General features: G+C 44.7%; 1 protein-coding gene across 2 annotated transcripts in view; it reads left to right on the forward strand.

Annotated features, from left to right (window-relative positions):
* Positions 1-23986, forward strand: part of EFR3B (EFR3 homolog B) — a 614353-nt gene that overhangs the window by 340131 nt on the left and 250236 nt on the right. For both annotated transcript variants that reach the window (XM_078649934.1, XM_078649935.1), the window contains exons 8-9: positions 8950-9028; positions 11604-11739. In XM_078649934.1, the coding sequence (XP_078506060.1) occupies positions 8950-9028; positions 11604-11739 (215 nt within the window). The remainder of the gene's footprint in view (positions 1-8949; positions 9029-11603; positions 11740-23986) is intronic.

Genomic DNA, 23986 nt, shown 5'->3' on the forward strand with positions numbered 1-23986 from the left:
TGTTTTCTAACGGATATATAAGGTTTATAGTCCTCTTTGCCTATGAAAATGAGATTTTCAGACTTATGTCCGAATGAGGTCGCACACTGCTCGTCCCATCAGCGTGTGACCCCGGGGCATGATGGTCGATGTGGTCGGTATCAGCGGGTGCGCTTCTAGCCGAGTCTTGAGTCTTGAGGGTGTTCACTGGTGTGCTTGCCATCCCTGGAAACGTGTTTCGCGTTCATTAACACTCATCAGCAGGGATTAGGCGTGTGCACGGGGTTGCTGCGTGGGCTGCCGAAAATATTCGTAGGTCCAGATACCTCTTAAGGCGCGCAGGTGCGTTGTCTCGAGGTCGTCACCTCCACCGGCTCAAAGGAGCCTGTATAAATAGTATGTCCGAATGAGGTCGCACACTGCTCGTCCCATCAGCGTGTGACCCCGGAGCATGATGGTCGATGTGGTCGGTATCAGCGGGTGCGCTTCTACTTGAGTCTTGAGGGTGTTCACTGGTGTTCTTGCCATCCCTGGACATGTGTTTCGCGTTCATTAACGCTCATCAGCAGGGATTAGGCGTGTGCACGGGGTTGCTGCATGGGCTGCCGAAAATATTCGTAGGTCCAGATACCTCTTAAGGCGCGCAGGTGCGTTGTCTCGAGGTCGTCACCTCCACCGGCTCAAGGGAGCCTGTATAAATAGTATGTCCGAATGAGGTCGCACACTGCTCGTCCCATCAGCGTGTGACCCCGGAGCATGATGGTCGATGTGGTCGGTATCAGCGGGTGCGCTTCTACCCGAGCCTTGAGTCTTGAGGGTGTTCACTGGTGTGCTTGCCATCCCTGGACATGTGTTTCGCGTTCATTAACGCTCATCAGCAGGGATTAGGCGTGTGCACGGGGTTGCTGCGTGGGCTGCCGAAAATATTCGTAGGTCCAGATACCTCTTAAGGCGCGCAGGTGCGTTGTCTCGAGGTCGTCACCTCCACCGGCTCAAGGGAGCCTGTATACATAGTATGTCCGAATGAGGTCGCACACTGCTTGTCCCATCAGCGTGTGACCCCGGAGCATGATGGTCGATGTGGTCGGTATCAGCGGGTGCGCTTCTACTTGAGTCTTGAGGGTGTTCACTGGTGTGCTTGCCATCCCTGGACACGTGTTTCGCGTTCATTAACGCTCATCAGCAGGGATTAGGCGTGTGCACGGGGTTGCTGCGTGGGCTGCCGAAAATATTCGTAGGTCCAGATACCTCTTAAGCTCGCAGGTGCGTTGTCTCGAGGTCGTCACCTCCACCGGCTCAAGGGAGCCTGTATAAATAGTATGTCCGAATGAGGTCGCACACTGCTCGTCCCATCAGCGTGTGACCCCGGAGCATGATGGTCGATGTGGTCGGTATCAGTGGGTGCCCTTCTACCCGAGTCTTGAGTCTTGAGGAAGTTCACTGGTGTGCTTGCCATCCCTGGACACGTGTTTCTCGTTCATTAACGCTCATCAGCAGGGATTAGGCGTGTGCACGGGGTTGCTGCGAGGGCTGCCGAAAATATTCGTAGGTCCAGATACCTCTTAAGGCGCGCAGGTGCGTTGTCTCGAGGTCGTCACCTCCACCGGCTCAAGGGAGCCTGTATAAATAGTATGTCCGAATGAGGTCGCACACTGCTCGTCCCATCAGCGTGTAACCCCGGAGCATGATGGTCGATGTGGTCGGTATCAGCGGGTGCGCTTCTACTTGAGTCTTGAGGGTGTTCACTGGTGTGCTTGCCATCCCTGGACACGTGTTTCGCGTTCATTAACGCTCATCAGCAGGGATTAGGCGTGCGCACGGGGTTGCTGCGTGGGCTGCCGAAAATATTCGTAGGTCCAGATACCTCTTAAGGCGCTCAGGTGCGTTGTCTCGAGGTCGTCACCTCCACCGGCTCAAGGGAGCCTGTATAAATAGTATGTCCGAATGAGGTCGCACACTGCTCGTCCCATCAGCGTGTGACCCCGGAGCATGATGGTCGATGTGGTCGGTATCAGCGGGTGCGCTTCTACCCGAGTCTTGGGTAGAAGCGCACCTGCTGATACCGACTACATCGACCATCATGCTCCGGGGTCACACGCTGATGGGACGAGCAGTGTGCGACCTCATTCGGACATACTATTTATACAGGCTCCTTTGAGCTGGTGGAGGTGACGACCTCGAGACAACGCACCTGCGCGCCTTAAGAGGTATCTGGACCTATGAATATTTTCGGCAGACCACGCAGCAACTCCGTGCACACGCCTAATCCCTGCTGATGAGCGTTCATGAACGCGAAACACGTGTCCAGGGATGGCAAGCACACCAGTGAACACCCTCAAGACTCAACACTCGGGTAGAAGCGCACCCGGTGATACCGACTACATCGACCATCATGCTCCGGGGTCACACGCTGATGGGACGAGCAGTGTGCGACCTCATTCGGACATAAGAATTTCAGACTTGTTAGTTGTTAACGATGGTATTACTTGGAGTGTATCACTATAAGTCTCCCATCATCCGCAACCGACTCTTACCTGGCTTACTGCTTGCTACTCTGAATCAGGCATGTGAATCTATGAAAGATACCCCAATACTGGATAAGAAAACTAGTTACTCACCTGTAACTTCAGTTATCCAGTATTGGTATCTTTCATATATTCACATGCACCCAACCTCCTCCCCGGAGAGTCAGTTCTTTAGTTTGTGATACTTATTCCCCACTTGTGCTAACGAAAATCTGAGGAGAACTGGCTCTGCAGAGAGGGTTCTAGAGGGTGCTGTGAGCTGATTGGTTTGAACAAAGACTTTGGTCTTTTTAGCATAATGAGGTAGATAGGCTCCTACTATCTAGGCCTCAGGCCTTTCTCTAGGGCCTACTACTGTAATTTACTTTTGGCACTGCTTTTTTATGTACCGTGGGATGTGAATCTATGAAAGATACCAATACTGGATAACTGAAGATACAGGTAAGTAACTTGTTTTCTTCTCTGCAAAGGAGTTCCTTCCTTAGTCATAGTGAACCTGGAACTGGAACAACAAGATGATCAGTGATCCTACTTAAATACAGTTAAAGCAGATAGGAGATAAGTATCCACTGTCTGCACTCTCAGAACCAATTTGGAGTATGGGGGTTATTTTTTCAAGTGTATTTCCCAGGCTGTTCTTAGTTCTCCTGTGTAGAGTGAAACCTTGCACAGCAGGGCATTTTCCAGCATGGAGTACCTACAACAGAGGCTCAAAGAGGTATATGCTTTTTGCATCTCACTGTCATCAGCCTCACAGAAAGAGTGATCAGGGAAAGACAATGGGCTGGTCTCATCTAGGACGTCCCCTTACGTGAGGCCAGACTTGTCAACAGAGGCAGCAGTGTCACCCTTCACCCCCACCATCTACCAAATGGCAGTGCTGTTTCAAAATGAATTAGTAGCTCCTTTCTCAGCAAAAGGTTAATCAAATTTCTAAAGGAGCCTTGTCTTATCTGCTCACCTGGGTGTCTAGTTCTCCTCCCTGCAACTTCATGAGTACACTTTTACTTTCTGGCAAAACAACCTCACCTCCATCTTGTGCAGCAAGTCGGGCTTGAGGTATCCCAAAAGGATCCCAGAGGCCTCCATTACTCTGGCCTACTAATACACATGATGTATGTACCACGGAGTCCACGTACTAAACACGCACAACATAAACTTGGGATGTTTGCGCAAGGATCTGAATAACCCAAACTGTACACAAATTGGCCAATAGGCCTCCACTCCAGTGACGCAGATAAAAAGGTTTGGTCACAACTAGGATTCACCAAAGATGGCCTGCTGCTCCCACCTCTGTGTTAAACCCACGATAGGGACAATAGGCCGCTGTCTGTGCAATGAGGGCTCGCTTGGTGCACCCCTACAGGTCACAGGATCTTACTCATGTCAAGGAACAGGTATAAGCCTCTGCGTTCTTATAGATTACTGTAAGGCTCAGTCTACTATCAAATCTAGGCTACCAGAATACATGCACTCAACCACTTAAGGCAGGGAAACTTGACTACTCCATGCAGGGGACATTCCTTTCCCAGCAACTGAGTACCAATCCATCTTCTTTTCTTTCTGTTTGTAAGGGTACCTAGCCAAAAGGCTGCAGAACTGAGCTTGTTTTTTGTTATCAGAAAGTGGTTAAAAAAAGCCTGGGTACATCTGCAACAGGACTTTGCACAGGCTGCCACCACGACCAGGCCCTCCGGCATCCATATTGTCAGTCCTTCTCTCCATGCACGCACATGCAGAGGTCTTTTTGTTCATTTCTCATGTACTGTTTTTCAACTTTTGTCTTAACATTTTGTTTGATTCCTCTCCATAGTCCATTGATCCTTTATTACTAGAGTTTTGCCCTTGCGATTGCATTTGTAGGGCCAATGCAAGAGGCTACATCATGGCTTTATGGCTTCTTTCACAAGACTCCTTAACATGAGACACTTGAGGAGTCAAACGCTGAGCTGTTTTTTGCCTCTATACCTAAGGGCACCTCAGTACATTACGATCTTAGAATCCCTCTTCTCTGTGGATCCCTTTTGTAGTTTCTTGTGGCACACTACAACAAATGCATACATCTAGGCCATGGCCAGGTCTCTAGAGCTGTGGCATCTCCTGCAACCCCTTTCTAGGGTTTTTATTTTAATAGATGGGACTTCATATGCCTCCATGGAATGAAATCTCCTCTGAATTGGATTGGTGATATGTGGGCAGTTGCACCTGTTACCCTCCAAGAAGACCACAAGTCTGCAATGCTACATGTAAGAGCGTAGATGCAATGGGCTTTGGTTTGGCACCTCGCTGGGCCGCTGAAGCCTTTTCCATCTTCTTTATCCTGGAGGAGGGGCCCAGTGTGGTGTCCATTGATACCCTGTTGAGATTGTTGCTGTCTAGCAGCTGGAAATCACCGCTGGCTATGCTGTGTTCTGTGCCTCACCTAACCTTTGTTCCTGCAGTTGTCTGGCCTCAACCATTTGGGCTCTTTAACCAAGCACAGCATCTGAGCCACCAGAGCTAGGAGGGATAGAGAAGGTTGTTTTCCCTGGCAAGGATTGTTATTTCTCCACTTGCCCATAGGGATTTGTTAGGTTGCATCCTTCGATCTAGCCTTGGTCCACAGCATTTACAATTCAGTTTGGCACTTTTCAAGGCATCTTGCATGGCGTTATGGCTAGTCAGAACACAGTATTATACCAAGAATAATGAAGAGAGAGCATCAACCCTCGCTGAGGCCAGTATGTCTGTAGTGGAATTATTTACCCTGGGAGATGCACACTGTTCTTCTGTGTTCAAACTTTAGACATTCAAAAGTATGCCTTTCCAGTAGATTCTTGAAGCTAATTCCTTCTTGGAGAGTTCAGCTGAACCCAGACCTCTTGAAAACTGTTGTATACACAGGTCCACACAATCTTCTGAGTCGCACACCAACTAACTGGGAATTCTTCCAACTGTTCAGAAGATTGTTGTGGATCAGGACCCACTCAGTTTCCGAGTGCTCCTGTTAGTTACTGGTAGAGGCAAATGGACTTACTTGAGCAGGCCTAGGTACAAATAATCCTATGGACAAGTTTAGACAGGGGACTTGGCATTGGCCTGGATGAAGACCCTGAAGACAGGCTTTAAAGTTGCAAGGTTAGGACGACTCTACAGGTGTTTTCGCTTGCAGACAAGTGTAGATTTCTCTGAGCGTCTATTGGTGAAATCTGCCTTTCTTATCAGTTCCTGTATTCCAGCATGTCCAGACATCTGGGCATTGGACCTTAAAAGATAAAACTAGCATGGCTTTAGTAGTGTTGCTAACCCACTCTTGACCTATTTCTCGTTACCACAGTTCCATCAGTGTTATCCATTCTTAGCCCTAGAAGCATGCTTTTTTGCAAAGAATATATTCTAGAGTCCCTATTGAATAGAAATCTAACATATCTTGCCTTCCTAATCTTCCCCTTTGTAATTGGATCAGCCCTCACTTCAAAGGCATTAGTTTGTCGCCACTTTAAGGGCCTTCCACAAAGTGACGAGGCAGTAGGTTTAGAGAGGACCCACGATTTAAATATGCCAGGCAATAGTAGCTTGTTTAAATTTTCGGATATATTGCTATTTTGAACTGTTTAGATAACCAATGCGGCTCCACAGTCCCATAAGGCACTAGGTAACTAGGGAGGAGAGTCTCTACTAGAGGTAACCTATACTGTTTTCGGTGTTAACATTTGATGCCTCTCAGTGTCAGCCTGGTCATATGACACAAACCAAGGCCTGCCACCACTGTACTATGGTTGGTATTGTAAGTAGAGGGCACATCTTTTGAAAAGAATACGTGGCTGATGACTGATCAGCAAGCTACAGGCCATAGCAGTGGTAAAAATATTGTTATGAGAAATGAAAGTGGGCGAAGTTTAACATTTTATACTCATTAATTGATGTAAACAGTTACTTGCAATAGAAAAGCATTCTTTAGTTCAAGTCTACAATGAGAGATGTTCCCAAAGTGTTAATGTTTTATGTTTACTATGAGAGAAATACCTGGAAGGTTTTCTTTTTTTTAAATGTATTTTTTTTTCAATTTTACTGTTGTTGAATACATGTAAAGTGCGATACTGAACAACATTTAGAAGTTCCTGGAATGTTAATGTTCTATGTTTACTATGAGAGAAGTTGCTGGAGTTTTAATGTTTTATATTTACTATGAGAAGCATTCCTGGAGTGTTAATGTTTTATGTTTACTATGAGAGAAGTTCCTGGAGTATTATTGTTTTATGTTTACAATGAGAGAAGTTCCTCGACTGTTACTGTTTTATGTTTACTATGAGAGAAGTTGCTGGAGTGTTATTGTTTTCTGTTTCTTTTGAGGGAAGTTCCTAGAGTGTTAATGTTTTATGTTTATTAACGCTTATTAGTGAGAGAAGTTCATGGAGTGTTATTGTTTTATGTTTACTATCCTGGAGTGTTAATGGTTTATGTTTACTATGAGAGAAGTTCTTGGAATGTTTTTTTTTTTTAATGTATTTTTTCTTTAATTTCACTGTTGTTGAATACATGTAAAGTGCGATACTGAACAACATTTAGAAGTTGCTGGAATGTTAATGTTTTATGCTTATGATCCTGGAGTGTTAATGTTTCATGTTTACTATGAGAGAAGTTGCTGGAGTTTTAATGTTTTATGTTTACTAAGCTGGAGTGTTAATGGTTTATGTTTACTATGAGAGAAGTTTCTGGAGTGTTATTGTTTTATCTTTACTATGAGACAAGTTCCTGGAGTGTTATTGTTGTTTTATGTTTACTATGAGAGAAGTTACTGGATTGTTATTGTTTTATGTTTACTATGAGAGAAGTTGCTGGAGGTTTATTGTTTTATGTTTACTATGAGAGAAGTTGGTGGACTGTTATTGTGTGTTTACTATGAAAGAAGTTGCTGGATTGTTATTGTTTTATGTTTACTATGAGAGAAGTTGCTGGAGTGTTATTGTTTTCTGTTTCTTTTGAGGGAAGTTCCTAGAGTGTTAATGTTTTATGTTTATTAACGCTTATTAGTGAGAGAAGTTCATGGAGTGTTATTGTTTTATGTTTATTATGAGAGAAGTTTGTGGAGTGTTAATGTTTTATGTTTACTGTGAGAGAAGTTGCTGGAGTGTTATTGGTTTATGTTTACTATGAGAGAAGTTCCTGTAGTGTTAATGTTTTATTTTTATTAACGCCTTCCATGCATCGGACGGCCCCAGGCCGTCTGACCTCGCGGTGTGTGTTGGACAGTTGGGGGCCATCCGATTTCCGCACGCGTAAAATCCACCTGCACAACGGGGGAATTTGTGCCGCAGCGAACGGGTTAATGAGAGAAGTTCATGGAGTGTTATTGTTTTATGTTTACTATCTTGGAGTGTTAATGTTTTATGTTTACAAAGAGAGAAGTTCCTGGAATGTTTTTTTTTTTTTTAAAGAATGTATTTATTTTTCAATTTCACTGTTGTTGAATACATGTAAAGTACGATACTGAACAACATTTAGAAGTTCCAGGAATGTTAATGTTTATGTTTACTATGAAAGAAGTTCTTGGAGTGTTAATGTTTTATGCTTACGACCCTGGAGTGTTCATGTTCTATGTTTACTATGAGAGAAGTTGCCGTAGTTTTAATGTTTTATATTTACGATGAGAGAAGTTGCTGGAGTGTTAATGTTTTGTTTTTACTATGAGAGAAGTTTCTGGAGTGTTATTGTTTTATGTTTCCTATGAGAGAAATTGCTGTAGTGTTATTTTTTTATGTTTGCTATGAGACAAGTTCATGGAGTGGTATTGTTTTATGTTTACTATGCTGGAGTGTTAATGTTTTATGTTTACTATGAAAGAAGTTGCTGGAGTATTAAGGTTTTATGTTTACTAGGAGAGAAGTTGCTGGATGGTTAATGTTATATGTTTCTTATGAGAGCAGTTCTTGGAGTGTTAATCTTTTATGTTTACTAGGAGGGAAGTTTCTGGAGTGTTACTATTTTATCTTTACTATGAGAGAAATTCCTGGAGTGTTATTGTTGTTTTATGTTTATTATGAGAGAAGTTCATGGAGTGTTATTGTTTTATGTTTACTGTGAGAGAAGTTGGTGGAGTGTTATTGTTTTATGTTTACTATGAGAAGCGTTCCTGGAGTGTTAATGTTTTATGTTTACTATGAGAGAACTCGTTATTAGAGTGTTATTGTTTTATGTTTACTTTGAGAGAAGTTCCTGAAGTGTTAATGTTTTATGTTTACTATGAGAAAAGTTCATGGAGTGGTATTGTTTTATGTTTACAATGGGAGAAGTTGCTGGAGTGTTATTGTTTTATGTTTACTATGAGAGAAGTTGCTGGAGTGGTTACTGTTTTATGTATACTATGAGAGAAGTTGCGGGAGTGTTATTGTTTTATGTTTCCTATGAGAGAAGTTGCCAGAGTGGTAAATATTTTATTTTTCTTTCCTTGCCCCCTCCCCCCAAGGCATCTGGATAATCACAAACTCTGGGAGCCACAGATATTTGCAATCCGATGCTTTAAGATCATCATGTACTCCATACAGGTAAGAAGAAGATTTAAAAACATAGCCGAAATTAGCGGCTGCAAAAGTATGCAGTGAGAAAATATGCATATGAAACTGTTATGTAATTAATTTGAATTAATCTGGCTTCAGCATTGTCGATACTGTGTAGTTTTGGGTCTGTGCAGTGATCCTCAGGAGATTTGTTGCGTAGACAATGTCAACCGCCTTCAACCGCCGGCAACCCATACACACTGTCATGTACTCACTCACAGGACTAGGCACACAGAGGGACGTACACTTGAATAAAGTCTTTCGAGAGTAGATTAGCTCCCCAGCAAGCTTAAGGAAACACACTGCGAGTGATGATGATAAACTTCATATTAATACTGAGTCTTTTAGTGCCACTGAACATCCCTGCGAGATAACTTCACACCAAAGGTAATTTCGAGCAGAAAGTGCAAGCCACAAGTTGAGACAAGTTTTGGCACACAGTGTTAAGACTTGTGGAGCTCTTTCTATTTATTGGAAAGGGGGTGACATGTCACTGCTGCCAACAACTAGTGTGCAGAAAAAGGTGAACTCACTTTGCAGTCAGAAAATGACAAGTAGGGGATTTTTGTGACAGTATCGCTGGAGTGTGAAAGATTGGGCTGTGGGATGTTTTTTCTTTTAACACACCACAAACTGTGCACATTGCGTGATGGGGGGTCGGAAAGAGACAAAATGGTGATTTTACCTAAAAGACCCTTCTCACTCTGACCAACAGACTGCAGCCCCCTTAAACCCACCATCTACCAAGTGACAGTGCTACAGGAAGGACCTAATATAATTTCTAAATGAGGCTTTCCTCCTTTGTCCTCACTTCACGGTTTAAATCTCCTTCCTCCTGCATCCTGCTAAACGTCCAGTGCCTGGGAAAACAACATCACTCCCAGCTTGTGCACAGAAACAGCCCCAGGACATCCAAATGGAACGTACAGGCCTTCATCACTCTGCTTGCTGCTTTGCTTATACATACAATGCATATACTACAATAGTTACATATACAGAAATACGCATTACATACATTAGGATGGGACTTGGTGTGAAAACTGGGTATAAATCTAATTGCACATTAGTGAGACACTCAACCAGCACCGAATAACTCATGTTTAATGAGTGAGTGAAAAAAAAGCCTTCAATTTACAAAATAGTCAGGGAAGATCTTTGAATGTGATCTTTTCTTTTTTCTGCGCCAATTCCCCTTGTGCCCTGTACCAAGGCTGGGATACTCCAGGTTATGTTTTAAAGGGCTATCCTACGCCTGGAACACAATGGACTTGTGGTTGTAATGTTTAAATGATGCCTAAACTCTGAATTTCATGTTTGAGCTGTCTGCCCTGAATATTGAGCACTATTTATAACGTTTATTTCCACAGCTTGCAATCTCTGATTGCTTGCTAGCTCAAAAAGCCTTCTTCCACTGTGCACCTAAAACCTTGCATGAATAATTCACTTTGACTTACTCTCTCTTTATTCCTCTCCTTCCTTTCTTCAGAGTGACCCTTTGCTTACCTTCTATCCTCTGCTTACCTTCTAATCTCACAAAAGCCTCCTCTCAGTCTCATGCCTCCCTGCCTCAATCCTTCATATTCTGTGATTTGCTGATACCTCATTTCATAGATAACAACATCTCCGCTTTAACCCCTTCCATGCTCATGACGGAACCGTTCCGTCATGACCACGCCCGTTTCTATTACGGCCCAGCACCGGAGGGGGAAACGCGGTCGCGCTGAAGAGGTTAAAACCCTATTTCTGTAATCTGTAACTTTTCCTAATATCCACCAGTCTATCCATCTCACCAACCATTCGCCTGAAACCACATCGCTCCCACTAATGATCACACCTACCTGGTATTAATATATGTCAAAGTAATTGGGGTAAGTGCATGCATATTTGTCTTGAGACCACTTGACTAATCACAATAACCATTAGATTAACCACTGACCTTGGGTTTCAGAGTAGCGTGCTACTCTTGTAAAATGCTTCAATACCTCATCAGGGCTAGTAAGCGCTATATAAATTAAATTACAGTATCAGAAGATATGTGGTTCAATGTGGCAGCAGTATTTTGTGTGAAAATTGAAGGTTTATTAATTGTTCAAGAGGGTTTGACCGACTAGAAGACATGTGAAGGCACAGCATTCATGCATCAGATTTTTTTTTTAGGAAATTGTTAAAACGATCACTGCGTACACGCTTAATTAATTCGTCTTGAGTTGTAAAAACATAAAAACAAATATTGGTGAGACACAAATATTTTATTTTATCAGCAGCCTATCATTGGTTTTGCACCTAATTGATTCACTGCTTTCATTAAAACATATTTGGAGGCAAAGAAATACGATGCTCCCTACTGTTTGTAGACTATATGCAAGTAGTGCTTGTTATGAAATATGTTTAGTAATTGCTGTTGAGCCTAAAAACAAGGGTGGCTCACGCTTGTTACTTGGATGTCTCAATTGTGCTACAAATTGGCAAATAGCACCTATGTGACTAACCCTCCTTTCCTAGTTAGAAAAAGAATACCATTCAGTAATTCCCAAAATGATCTTTCTGTTTGTTTCTTTCACAGCCTCAACATTCACATCTCGTCATTCAACAGCTTCTGGGGCATTTGGATGCAAACAGCAAGAGTGCTGCCACAGTGAGGGCTGGAATTGTAGAGGTCCTGTCCGAGGCAGCTGTGATCGCAGCCAGTGGATCAGTCGGTAAGGTTTCTTTAGCACTGTTCGAAGGATGACCATTGTAATATTAGATTGTGTTTGCTGTTTGTGTTCCATGAATGTGGTCATTAGCGAAGTTCTTGTTGTGGTTGTATGGTACTTTGCCATTAGTGTGGTTTCTTGGATAACACCAACATCATCATTTGGAATGTGGAGATAAGAATATTAATTATTTCAATCGGAGTTGCTTCCTTCTTCCTCAAATAAGTCTCTGAGCTGTCCAAGGTCACAGAGCCCTTTTTTCTGATTATATGCAAATTCGCAAAGGTGCCTTTTGAAGAAGATTTTATTTACTCACAGGCCGATTCTACAAACAGAATTTCTGTGGTACAGTAATATATTGAGAACCATCCTCTCCACCGTCATCTATTGTGCCTGGTATTTCCCCCTTTTTTAGCTTCCGAATGCAGAATGCTACAGTTATATGTACGAGGCTGAGAGTGAAACTTGGAGCTCGTCCCGCATTTGTTATGAAAGAGGATGCCCTTTCTTACAGCATCTTGTAGAGCTGTGACGCGGAATATTTTGTATCAGACTGTTTGGCTTTCTTTGATACCGCATATAAGGATTCTCATTTGAAGAATTTTTTGATTGGATGCAAGCTTTTATACCGATAGGAGGATTCCACCTTGATGTGAAATCGTTTTGGCCCCCACATTAATGGGCACGCCGCCTGGAGTGGGCCCCTTGTTCCCTATGGTCCCTTTCTGGACCATCTGGATGAGTTTTTATAGTACCTATCTGCTACTCCTTGACTTCTCCTTTGTTTCAGTACATCTGATGTTGTAATTAGTGTGTAGTTGGCCCAGTTTTCACCCCTTTTCTGTTTGTACCAAATCCTCCGTGTTAAACCACAAACTGAATGTGAACCAGAAACCTACACTATCGAAGTTAAAGAAGAGGGGTTGTCATTCTACAAACCATAACCTAAGAGAACATAAAAATAGAACCAAGTCTCGGTTTTAAATAAATAATCTGAAGAAGATATGATTGAACAGTCTACCTAGATATAAAGATGCTTTTTACAATAGCAACAGTTATTGTATTACATTAAGATTCATATTTGGAAGTGCATCCTGTATAGAATGGTATTGTCTGGTTTCCTAAGTTGAACTATTTTTTTAATGGTCTTGAGTTTGAATGAATCAGAATGAATGAAGTATGATTGACATGTGTGAGTAATGACGTGATATTTTAGCATGAGTTGGGTTGTCAGGAGGCTAAGCTGAAAGATAATGTACTTGCTTGATACATCATGCAGTATATGCTTTGTTAAGGTAAATTGATTAAGATATTATATTGTACAAAATTCAGTAAACATGAGAAAAGTCTGCAAAATGTATTCAACTAATAAATAACTTCATAGTGTATGCTTGGGCTCAAGACTATACTGTGTATGTTAATATTGGAGTTATACCAACATTAATCAGTTGAGTTGGCAGATAAATATATGTTCGAGGCATGTGAGCTGTAGATCACATGCTTTGCATAATCCTGCCATCTAGTGTGGGGTCCAGATGTTTGCTCTTTGTTTTTCTTCGAAGAAGTCTTTTCCAGTCACGAGGTAGGTGACTCCTCCTTTCGGTGATAGTACGCTTGGGCATCAACTCCATTGTTAGATTGTTTTTTCCGCCATGGGGTTCTGAGGTGAATTGCGGTGCTTCGGTTCGACACCGTTTTTCAGGTTCCCCTTGGTGCGCAATCCACTACCCTCAACGATATTGTTTCTCAATCTCGTTTCCCATTCGCCACGTATCGTTTTGACTCAAGGTCTTCGATAAGAAGATTCGTGGATGGCGCCCTACCCACGTCGGGCCCGCTAGCAGTTGATGGAACGGACTCCATTTAAATTCTGCCCTGGGTGTCGTGCTAAGTTTCCGCACACTGACTTGCACGAAGTGTGAAACCTGTGTCTATCCCTGGAATACGACGAACAGGACTGCGACTCGTGCCGATCTTTTCGATCTAAGAAGACGCTCCATGACCGTCGGGCTTGACGTCACAAAATGTATCAGCAAAGCGGCTACGCACCGGATATCTTCAGAGAAGACCCCGATCATGAAGAATTCCATGCGCAAGAAGCTGATGCAGAGTAAGAACACATTTCCGTGTCCGAAGCCGACTCCGACACGGAAGACCAAGTAGCACCAGAGAGGAGTTGGCCTAACGACTAGGGCAGTAGACCACGAATCTCAGGAACTGGGTTAGAGTCTCTGCAATGACGCTGAACATCCTGTGATTCTGGGCAAATCACTTAATCTCCCTGTGCCTAACAAAAATGTATGTGTGTCCTCATGTAATGTAACTGGAGCTATTTAAAACGCTCTGATACCTGATTCGGGTCACGTTCGCGCTATATAAAACTCTGTAAAAAAAAAAATTACAGTGGGTACTGATACTCTCTTCCCCTACCACTTACTAAAGAAAAAGGCTCCGGTCCTTCCTATGCCTTCGGGCCAAGGTCAGCACTGAGAAAAAGTTTTGAACGCCCCGCCCACCTGCCCTGCACAAAACATAAACCAAAGCCTTCCGGCTCCGGATTGAATCTGGCCCATTCAGGCACTGAACCAAAACCTTCGGAATCAAAATCCAAATATGTTGTAGTGACCATCCCTTCGTTACCGAAAAATAAACATTTGGAGCCGAAACAACTGGCACCCAAAGGAAAAACACCTCCTCTTCCTTCTAAAGAGCCTCGTTTCGATTTTCCGCCTGCTAATCGGGATCTGAGATAAAAGGAACTGGTTATTAATCCAGATACTGGGCATATTCATGCAAAATTACCAGACAAAAGGAAACCAGATTTACAAGAGGACTACCACATTCCTCTAAAACGCGAAAATGTGGGTACTAACCCTGCTCCTCTTCCTATTGCACCCCCTTCAACCATTGACCCACATTTAATCATTACACCCACAAATTCCCCCAACCACAGTAACCTGATCCAGATGAAGGGGATGGCGATGAAGATAGACCATAGGATATTGTTCTCTTCCAGGGGATCCTCATCAATAGTCATAAGCATTAGAATATTCCCGCCCATGCGCGGGACCCTGGAAACAATATATTATATGTGCCCCACATATATATACTCATATATCTATACATATATATATAAATAAGCATAGCAGCCAAATAAACAGTAAAGCTGAATTATGCTGTAAAGAATTTCCACCATACATAAACTTCTGCATTAGAAACATGAGAAACAACACCAAAGATTGTTTAGAAACTGTTTTAATGCTTAGAAAGCAGTAGAAATTCTTGTAACTCACTGAAAGCATAGAAAGCTCCCATGCTGCATTGCAAACACACAGTCTAAAAAGACTGAAAAGCTAACCTGTAGCTGCAACATAAAAACTGACACCGTGCCTTTAAGGCACCCATGACCCCCAGCTTCCCATCATGCCTCAGGGGTCACAGTTAGGTCAGTTGTTCTTTCCGGCTCCTTCAGGAAGGACCCTGGTAACACAGCTCCACTCATTTCTGGCTTTTCTGACAGAAATTTGCTTCTATTTTCTATCTTTTGGACTTACTTTGACTTTTGACATCTTGTCAAGTACGCTTTCTGTCTTTTTAGACATTTTTTGTGTGGCATTTTATTTTAAAACGCCTTCTCTTTTTGACAACTGTCCTTGTGGCAACAAGAAGGCAAAATCAGACAGTCATGATGTCTGTATACTTTGCTTGCCTGATCATCATGATCCTAAGGACTGTCCACATTGCGAATGCCTGTCTGAGAGAACTCTCAAGGACAGAGAAAGAAACCGCATTTATGGACTGGCCCAAAGGTCCTCCAGAGGAAGATCTCCAGTGAAGAAGGGCACCAAGAGGGCCAGAAGTCCTTCTACTTCAACGTCGGGCTCGGCGCTGAAGAAACATCTATCTGGGAGTTTTCCAGCTGAAAAACGACCCTCGACGGTGGGCTCGCCGTCGAAAAGATCAGGTTCGTCACCGACGTCGAGGATGCCAGCTCCGTCGGCGAAATCCCCTCCACCGTCGTCAACCAGGCGACGATCGGCGTCGAGGGAGGTCACGCCTCCGCCGTCGTCAACAGGGCGGCGATCGGCGTCGAGGCCAGTGACTCCTCCGCCGTTGTCAACCGGGCGGCGATCGGCGTCGAGGACCAAGACCCCTCCGCCGTCGTCAACCAGGCGACGATCGGCGTCAAGGACCAATACCCCTCCGCCGTCGTCAACTCGGCGACGATCGGCATCGAGGACCAAGACCCCTTCGCCGTCGTCAACTCGGCGACGATCGGCGTCGAGAAGCAAGACCCCTCCGCCGTCGTCAACCCGGCGACGATCGGCGTCGAGGGGCGGCACACCTCCGCCGTCGTCATCTCGACGACGATCGGCGTCGAGAAGTGTGACTCCCCCGCCGACGTCAACAGGGCGACGTCCGGCGTCGAGGACCAAGACCCCTCCGCCGTCGACAACCAGGCGTCGATCGGCATCGAAGAGGCGATCTCGGTCGAGGTCTCATCGATGTTCGGTGTCGAGGATGTCCAGAGTTCCTCTGCCGTCGTCACGTAGACACTCGAGAGACCGTCGTTCTTCACATCACTCATCGACGATGAGGGATAGATCGACGTCGAGGCACTCTGCGATTCTTGTTTCGGAATCGGCTTCGCGTCACTCATCTTCTCAGTCTTCAGGTTCCTCCAGTTCATCTTCGAGAACCAGAAGTCCTGTCCATAAAACTCCTCCACGTCGGTCAGAGGTTTCTGCACCTGGGGTGAGGCTGTCTCCTAGATTGTATGCACCACTGCAGAATTGGCAGGAATCAGGGGCTACAGAACGCCTTTGGCAGTACGTCAACCCGGAACATAGATCTCCGCTGCAAAGGCTGGTGGCTGAAGTAGACAAGTATGAGACTTGGGGAGAAGGAGGAATGAGAGACTAGGTCGCCCTCCGGATAAAGTGTACAATGAAGAATCCAAAATATTGGGTTCCAAGTCCTAGCTCATGTCGTGGTAACTGACCACATTGATCAGTGATACCTACCAAGAAAGAAACATTTCTTTCTAGTGTCCCCTCACTCACCAGGGTTGCCCCACGGTGACATGCTTCATCATTGGGGCCCTCCCAGTTCTCTACGAAAAGGGGCGTGCTGCGACTCATGAATTACGCAGGAGCACTTTAAAGTGAGAGACTATGTGTAGTGCACAGTGGTGGAGTGGGTGTGGGTATATTAAAAATACTGTGTTTAGTGGGCCTCAATACATTTATTTTGCTCCTAGACAGGTATATTAAAAATGGGGTGGGTGTCACTGCCAACCAGCCTATAATGGGGACTGGTTCAGTGAGAAGGTCAACATGTTTCATGCTGCCCCTAGCATTTCTTCAGGACCATGCAGAGACCAGCTCTGCATTTGCCACTCCAAAGTCCTTAGTAAGACAGTGATACAATAAAATTTAAAGAAAAAATACTTAATGAATAAAGCATGCGTTCTTAATAGAATACATACGATTTTTTTATTTCAAATGCTGCGGAAAGAAAGCACAACATTAGTAGCATTTTCAAACCTCCCTTATAGGAGGGTTACATAGTATCCTCTCATGACGCACGCATCATGGGCTATGGTGGGTGGTTGCACCATATTGGTGCGTGCAGGCTCTCATGCTAAGCATTAGTTTCTTAAATAAGTGGTTGTGAATTCACACAAAAAAACAAGACAGGACTTGATATGACTAGGACGATAGACACAGAGAACACATAATAAATGCATAGACAGAATTAAGTACATATGAGGTAGTCGTGATATTTACTTGTAGCTGTGCTCAATGGCACCTCATGGTCACTCTATAGGGGTTCGTTTTCACCTTATGGAATCAATGCTGGTTTTTCGTTACGGAATTAGCCAAGAAGAAAAAGGAAGAGAAATTAGTAAGTATCTCCTCCAAGATCATTCGTTCAGTTCGCATTGCCGTTGGCAAAATGGGACCGTCACAGAGAGAAATATCACTTACTTCCGTAATCGGGAAAACGTGTTGGTAATACCTAGAATCAGCTCCCCCGGGACCGCATCTCACTCGGTGGCCGCGTCTACTCTGTTATGTTAGTTTTAGACTTCCGGTGAAGCCATGCAGTTTGCCATTAAGCTATCACCCCTCTTCAACTTTAAAGGAATACTGATATATCGCCCCCCTGGAACGAAAACAGCATTCCTAACTAATATTAATACCACGATGGAATCAGTTGCCACTGAAAGTGCATTTACGGTCCTAGGTGACCTGAACTTTCATCTGGACCAAGGTCACCTAACAGACACTGCTACCCTAATTTCCGACATGGAAACGTTGGGGTTAAAACAATGGGTTACTTCCCCCACCCATTCAGCCGGCCATACCTTGGATGCCATATTTTCCAACGTAGAAGGTCTACAAATAATCAATGTTCTACCCATGTCGTGGACAGACCATCACGCAATATTTGCTAAACTTACCATCAATACCCCTCTTAATAAAAAATCTATCTCAACACCTCAAAAACATTTTAAAGATTGGAAAAATATAAATCATGATGACCTTAGATCAAATCTGGACTGTACTCGCCCAATGTTGTCTACCGACCCTAATTCTGCACTACTTCAATTTCAGACCTGGTTGGGCCAGGCTACAAATCAACTAGCTCCCACTAAAATATTATCTAGGAATAGAGCTAAACCCACTGCCCCTTGGTACAACGAGGAATTAAGGTCACAGAAACAAATTAACCGGAACAAGGAAAGGCACTGGAGGAAAACCTATGACACAGCCAGTAAAATAAGCTATAAGGAATCACTGGCACTCTATAAAGCCATGATTACAAAGGCGAAAAAAGTTTTTTTTTCGACCAAATCCAAAAAGCTAAAAACTCAAGCAGACGACTGTACCAAATTACCAAATCGTTGTCAGGTAATACCCTGGATATCACTCCCCCCCCCTTCGCAGGCTCTATGTGACTCTCTAGCCTCCTTTTTCTTCACTAAAGTTGATGACATCTATCAGGCCTTCTCGGTCAAATCACCCCCAAGGAAAGCAAATTCCTTCACACTATCCCCAGCAAACACGTTTTCTAGTTTTCTACCAGTCACAACTGACCACATAAGAACTATAGTGTCAACAATTAAATCTGGATCGGCCCTGGACCCTTGTCCTTTTTCAGTCCTCCCGCCTGTAATGGAGTCTATTATCCCATTACTTACTCAAGTTTGTAATTCCATTCTGCTCTCAGGCACATATCCAGACCCGCTAAAAAAAACCCTACTAAAACCCCTGCTAAAAAAACCTTCCCTCGACAAAAATGAGCTAAAAAACTACAGGCCCATTGCGAGTATCCCGTTCGTAGCCAAAGTAATTGAAAAAGCTATGAACACCCAGATATCTGAATACATTGAAACACACCACCTCTTGGATGACACGCAATTTGGGTTTCGGAAATACCACGGGACAGAGACAGCCTTAATTAAGGCTGCTGATGATATCAGGGTAATCAGGGACCAGGGGGGGACAGCGATCCTGGTAATGTTGGATTTATCAGCGGCCTTCGACACGGTCGACCACACCATCTTGGTCGACCGTGTCGAGGGGTTCGGTATCTGTCACTCAGCTAGAGACCTACTTGCCTCCTTCCTGGCCAGAAGAACGCAGGCCGTCACCTTAGGACCTTTTCAATCGGCACCACTTTCATCACCATGTGGAGTTCCTCAAGGCTCATCCCTCAGTCCGACACTATTTAACATCTATGTGTCGGACCTGGCTAATACCATCAAAGCACATGGGATGAGCCTAACCTCCTATGCCGACGATACCCAGTTGGTTTTAGCCATTAAAGGCGACGGAGATCAAGTGGCAGAAAAATTCAAAAAGGGACTGCTAGATATAGGAGAATGGATGGCCACTAATTGTTTGAAACTGAACTCAGAAAAAACTGAGGTAGTCATCTTTGGACCTCTTCTCACAGCCTGGCCATCAAGCTGGTGGCCAGAAGCTTTTGGCACCCCTCCAAGCCCGACAGCCAAAGTCAGGAATTTGGGAATCATCTTTGACGTAGGACTAAACTTTATGGACCATGCCAATAAAACAGTATCCACTGCTCATCTCAAGCTGAAGATGATTAGGAAGATTCGCCCCTTCCTCCCGGAGTCAGCAATTAAAACGTTGGTCAGCTCTTTAGTGCTATCAACTCTGGATTACTGCAACGGCCTTTTCCTCAATGCACAATCCAGGGTCATTAGCAAACTACAATCTATTCAGAACGCGGCAGCACATCTGCTCTCTGGTAAAACAAAACATGAGCCTATATCAAAAACTATAAAGGAATACCATTGGCTTACCGTTCGTAACAGAATACACTTCAAGTCCTTATGCATAGTATATAAGGCACTCACAAACCAAGGACCACACTTCCTGAAAGAGCAGCTTCAACTATATAAACCAAGTAGACTGTTACGATCAGCTACCCTTAACCAACTAGTAATTCCTCGCTCCAAAACTGTGTCATGGGGCGACCGCCGTTTCTTGGTAGCAGCCCCGAAGCTATGGAATACTCTTCCCCAAAACATTAGGCTGAGCCCTTCCCTTCTTCACTTCCGCAAACTCCTGAAGACATGGCTGTTTGATCAGTGATTCCCCTCCCTTCCCCTTTCTCCTCTTCACAAGTAACTGTATTATTAGCGCCGAGACGCCTGAGGGTATTCGTCGCGCTTTAGAAATGCCAAAAATAAAATAAATAAATAAATAATCATGTGGCAGCTAGACCGTTAGCGGTCAGCCGCCATCTTGGAAGTATGTCTTTTCCTCGTACAATAAACGATATTGAGAGAGGGGCGTATCTCTCTGTAAATGCTCGTTTGACACACACGCTACCATCTATATAATGTTTTTCATTTATAAACATTGTTCTCACAAATGTGGGGAAATGCAAGGAAAAGATCGTAGTTATTCGGAGCTAGCATTTAACTAATGCTGGGCAGGCGATTGGTTCTCAACAATAACGCACGTTTCCTAATGGCAAAAAAACGTGGATTTATTTGTAGCCAAAGGCAAGCAGACTAATATCATTGGGACAGTCAGTCATAGGAGATTTTTGGAAAATGGGTAGTTTCATTGGGGAAACCTCCTCATGACAATTAGTGGAGGGAGATAAAGGAGTGCTGTCAGTGGAGGGACTAAAAAAGAAAATGTCCAATAAAGACAAATTCTGAATTAATCATGGCGTTAAGGTCAAATATGTCACTGATGGTGGTAGTGATATATAATTATGACATCGATGTCACGATATGGCCATACAGTGGCCATGCAGTGATTCCTGCGGATGGTACCTGCAAGAAAAATGGGTGGTTATAATGGTTTTAATTTATAAAGGCACCCCATGGGATGTCGTCATTCAGTCCACATGTGTCTGTACGTAATTTGAACACCCAGCTGAAGTAGACAGTCAGTAATCCCAGGCGACAGGCAGCACGTTCACCTGAAAGGAGACCAGATAGATCTCGTTCTCCAAGAAGGGAGGTACGTCCCAGAAGATCTCATTCTCCAAGAAGAGAGGAACTTCCCAAAAGATCTCGTTCTCTAAGAAGGAAAGAACGTTCCAGAAGATCGCGCGAGAGGCGACGCAGTTCTCATCGCAGGAGTAGAAGAACTCCTTCTACCTCCTCTACCCGATCTTCCAGGAGAAATTACTCTCCTACTCTCACAGACAGCCCTATCTCCAGAGTCTCTCCAGTGGACGACATCAATACCTATCTAGATGTTCTGCAGAGAGGGGCACAGAAATTAAATATTGAGATGGCTGTCCCACAAGTGACTTCCACAGTAATTTTTGAGACATTACACCAAAAATCTTCTTCCCGTCCGTTGCTTCCTTTAGTCCCAGGACTCATGGAACCAGTCAAGAACATTTTCCTCACCCCTGCAACCATCAGAGCAGTGCCGGCTCGTATACAAAAGAAATACAAGCCTGCTGACTCAGACCCAATCTTTGTCAAATCTGATCCACCAGCAGATTCTGTGATTCTGGCAGCGGCTCGGAAGACCCATGCAGTCGCTCCTTCATCTTCTGTCCCGCCGGATAAGGACAGTAAGACACAGGACTCATGGGGTCGCAGAGTTTGTAATGCTGCAGCTTCTGCCCTGAAGGTTTCCAGTGCTTCCGTGCTGCTGGGAAGATATGACAGAGCCTTATGGGACTCGATGGAGCGCTTCAAAGCCAAGCTCCCGAAGGAGGACCAAAAAAACTTTGAAGAGACACTAACGGAAGGCTGTCTGGTGGCAAACCAAATGATAAGCACCGCGGCGGACGGTGCAGTGTTGGTGGCGCATTCATATTCTCATGGAGTATGTGCCAGAAGGTCTTCTTGGTTGCGCTTGACAGGCATGAAACCTGATGCTCAACAGCGTATCTTGAATCTTCCTTTCTCTGGGTCCTCTCTCTCTTCGTGGAACAGGCGGATGAGGAAATGACCCGGATGAAAACCGAACTGGACACGGTAAAAGCGGTCGGTTTGGAGAAGAAGAAGGAATTCAAACGACGCTTCAAATCCAACAGGGGCAAAGGGGCTTAACAGAGGGTTCAAACCCCTCAGTGGTCCCACAACAAAAATCAGGGAAAAGCCCAATTTCGAGGAGGCAAATCCAACAGAGGTAGAGGAGGTCATCAGCAGTCCTCTTCCACAACGAGAGGAGGGAAAGCTTGAGCAGTGGCTTCCTCTGGCGCCGTTGCCCACTCCAGTGGGAGGAAGTGCTTCGCAACATCTGGCAGAGTGGGTCAGCATCACTAAAGATCGTTGGGTGCTGAATATACTGCACAATGGATATGCACTACGTTTCTGTGCGATCCCAAAGTCCATACCTCCAAAAAAGTCTCGCCCGTACCAACTAAATCTTCTCCAAAGAGAGGTCAAGACTCTTCTCCAAAAAAGAGCCATCGAGGAGCTTCCTCCCTCTCAAAGGGGAAAAGGAGTCTACTCCAGATACTTTCTTGTCCCCAAAAAAGATCAGGAGGACAAGTTCAGACCCATCTTGGATCTTCGCCTTCTAAACAAGGTGGTGGTCAAAGAAAAGTTCTGCATGTTGGCTCTTCACCAAATATGCCCACATCTTCAAGTCGGAGATTGGATGTGTTCGGTGGATTTGCAAGATGCGTACTTTCATATTCCGATCGCCCTTCGCCATCGGAAATACTTGAGATTTGTGGTAGGAAGCAAGCACTACCAGTACAAAGTGCTGCCCTTCGGGCTCAAGTCAGCACCACGAGTCTTCACCAAATGCATGGCCGTGGTTGCGGCTTATCTACACAAGAAGGGGCTCTTCATCTATCCATACCTGGGCGACTGGCTCCTGAAAGGCCCATCTCCCCGACAGGTACTCAACAACTTTCAACTGTGCCTACAGCAGTTACACAAGTTAGGCCTCCATGTGAACATGGAAAAGTCTGTCCAACAACCGACCCAGAGCATCCACTACCTGGGCGCAGTTCTGGACACAAGTCTGGGAAAAGCGTTTCCTTCGGAGGAGAGACTATCATCTATGAAACAGAAGTGCAGGACTCTCCTCCAGTCTCGAAATCCATCAGTCAGACAGGTAGCTTCCCTGCTGGGCTCCATGGCGTCCTGCATTTTTCTGATACCGAACGCCAGACTGAGAATGCGGCCTCTGCAGCAGGCTCTAGAGGACCAGTGGGACCAAGCGACAGGGGATTGGCAGGATGGAATCAATTTGTCCCAGACAGCAAGAACGTCCATCCTATGGTGGACTCGCCCGCAGAATGTGTTGCTGGGAGTACCGTTTCATCAACCTCTTCCAACACTGTCCATGGTCATGGACGCTTCTCTAGAGGGCTGGGGGGCACACATGGGGTGCCTTCAAATTCAAGGTCGGGGTCAACTCAGCACCAAACCTACCATATCAACATGCTGGAGCTTCGGGCAGTTCATCTAGCTCTCAAGGCTTTTCTTCCAGCTATAAACACCGACTCAGTCCTAGTTCAGACAGACAATACCACCACCATGTTCTATCTGAACAAGCAAGGTGGCACACGATCTCGCCCTCTCTCCCTGGAGGCTCAGGCGATCTGGCACTGACTTCTGGCTCGGAGCCTATCAGTAGTGGCAGTACACCTTCCAGGCGAATTAAACACCAAGGCAGACGCACTCAGCAGGCACTTCGAAGATCAGCCAGACTGGGTGCTAAACGACGAAGTGGTAGAAGAACTTTTTCGTTGTTGGGGTCGTCCAACAATAGACTTG

Source organism: Lissotriton helveticus, chromosome 6 (genome assembly GCF_964261635.1).
Source record: "Lissotriton helveticus chromosome 6, aLisHel1.1, whole genome shotgun sequence".
NCBI classification, from domain to species: Eukaryota; Metazoa; Chordata; class Amphibia; order Caudata; family Salamandridae; genus Lissotriton; species Lissotriton helveticus.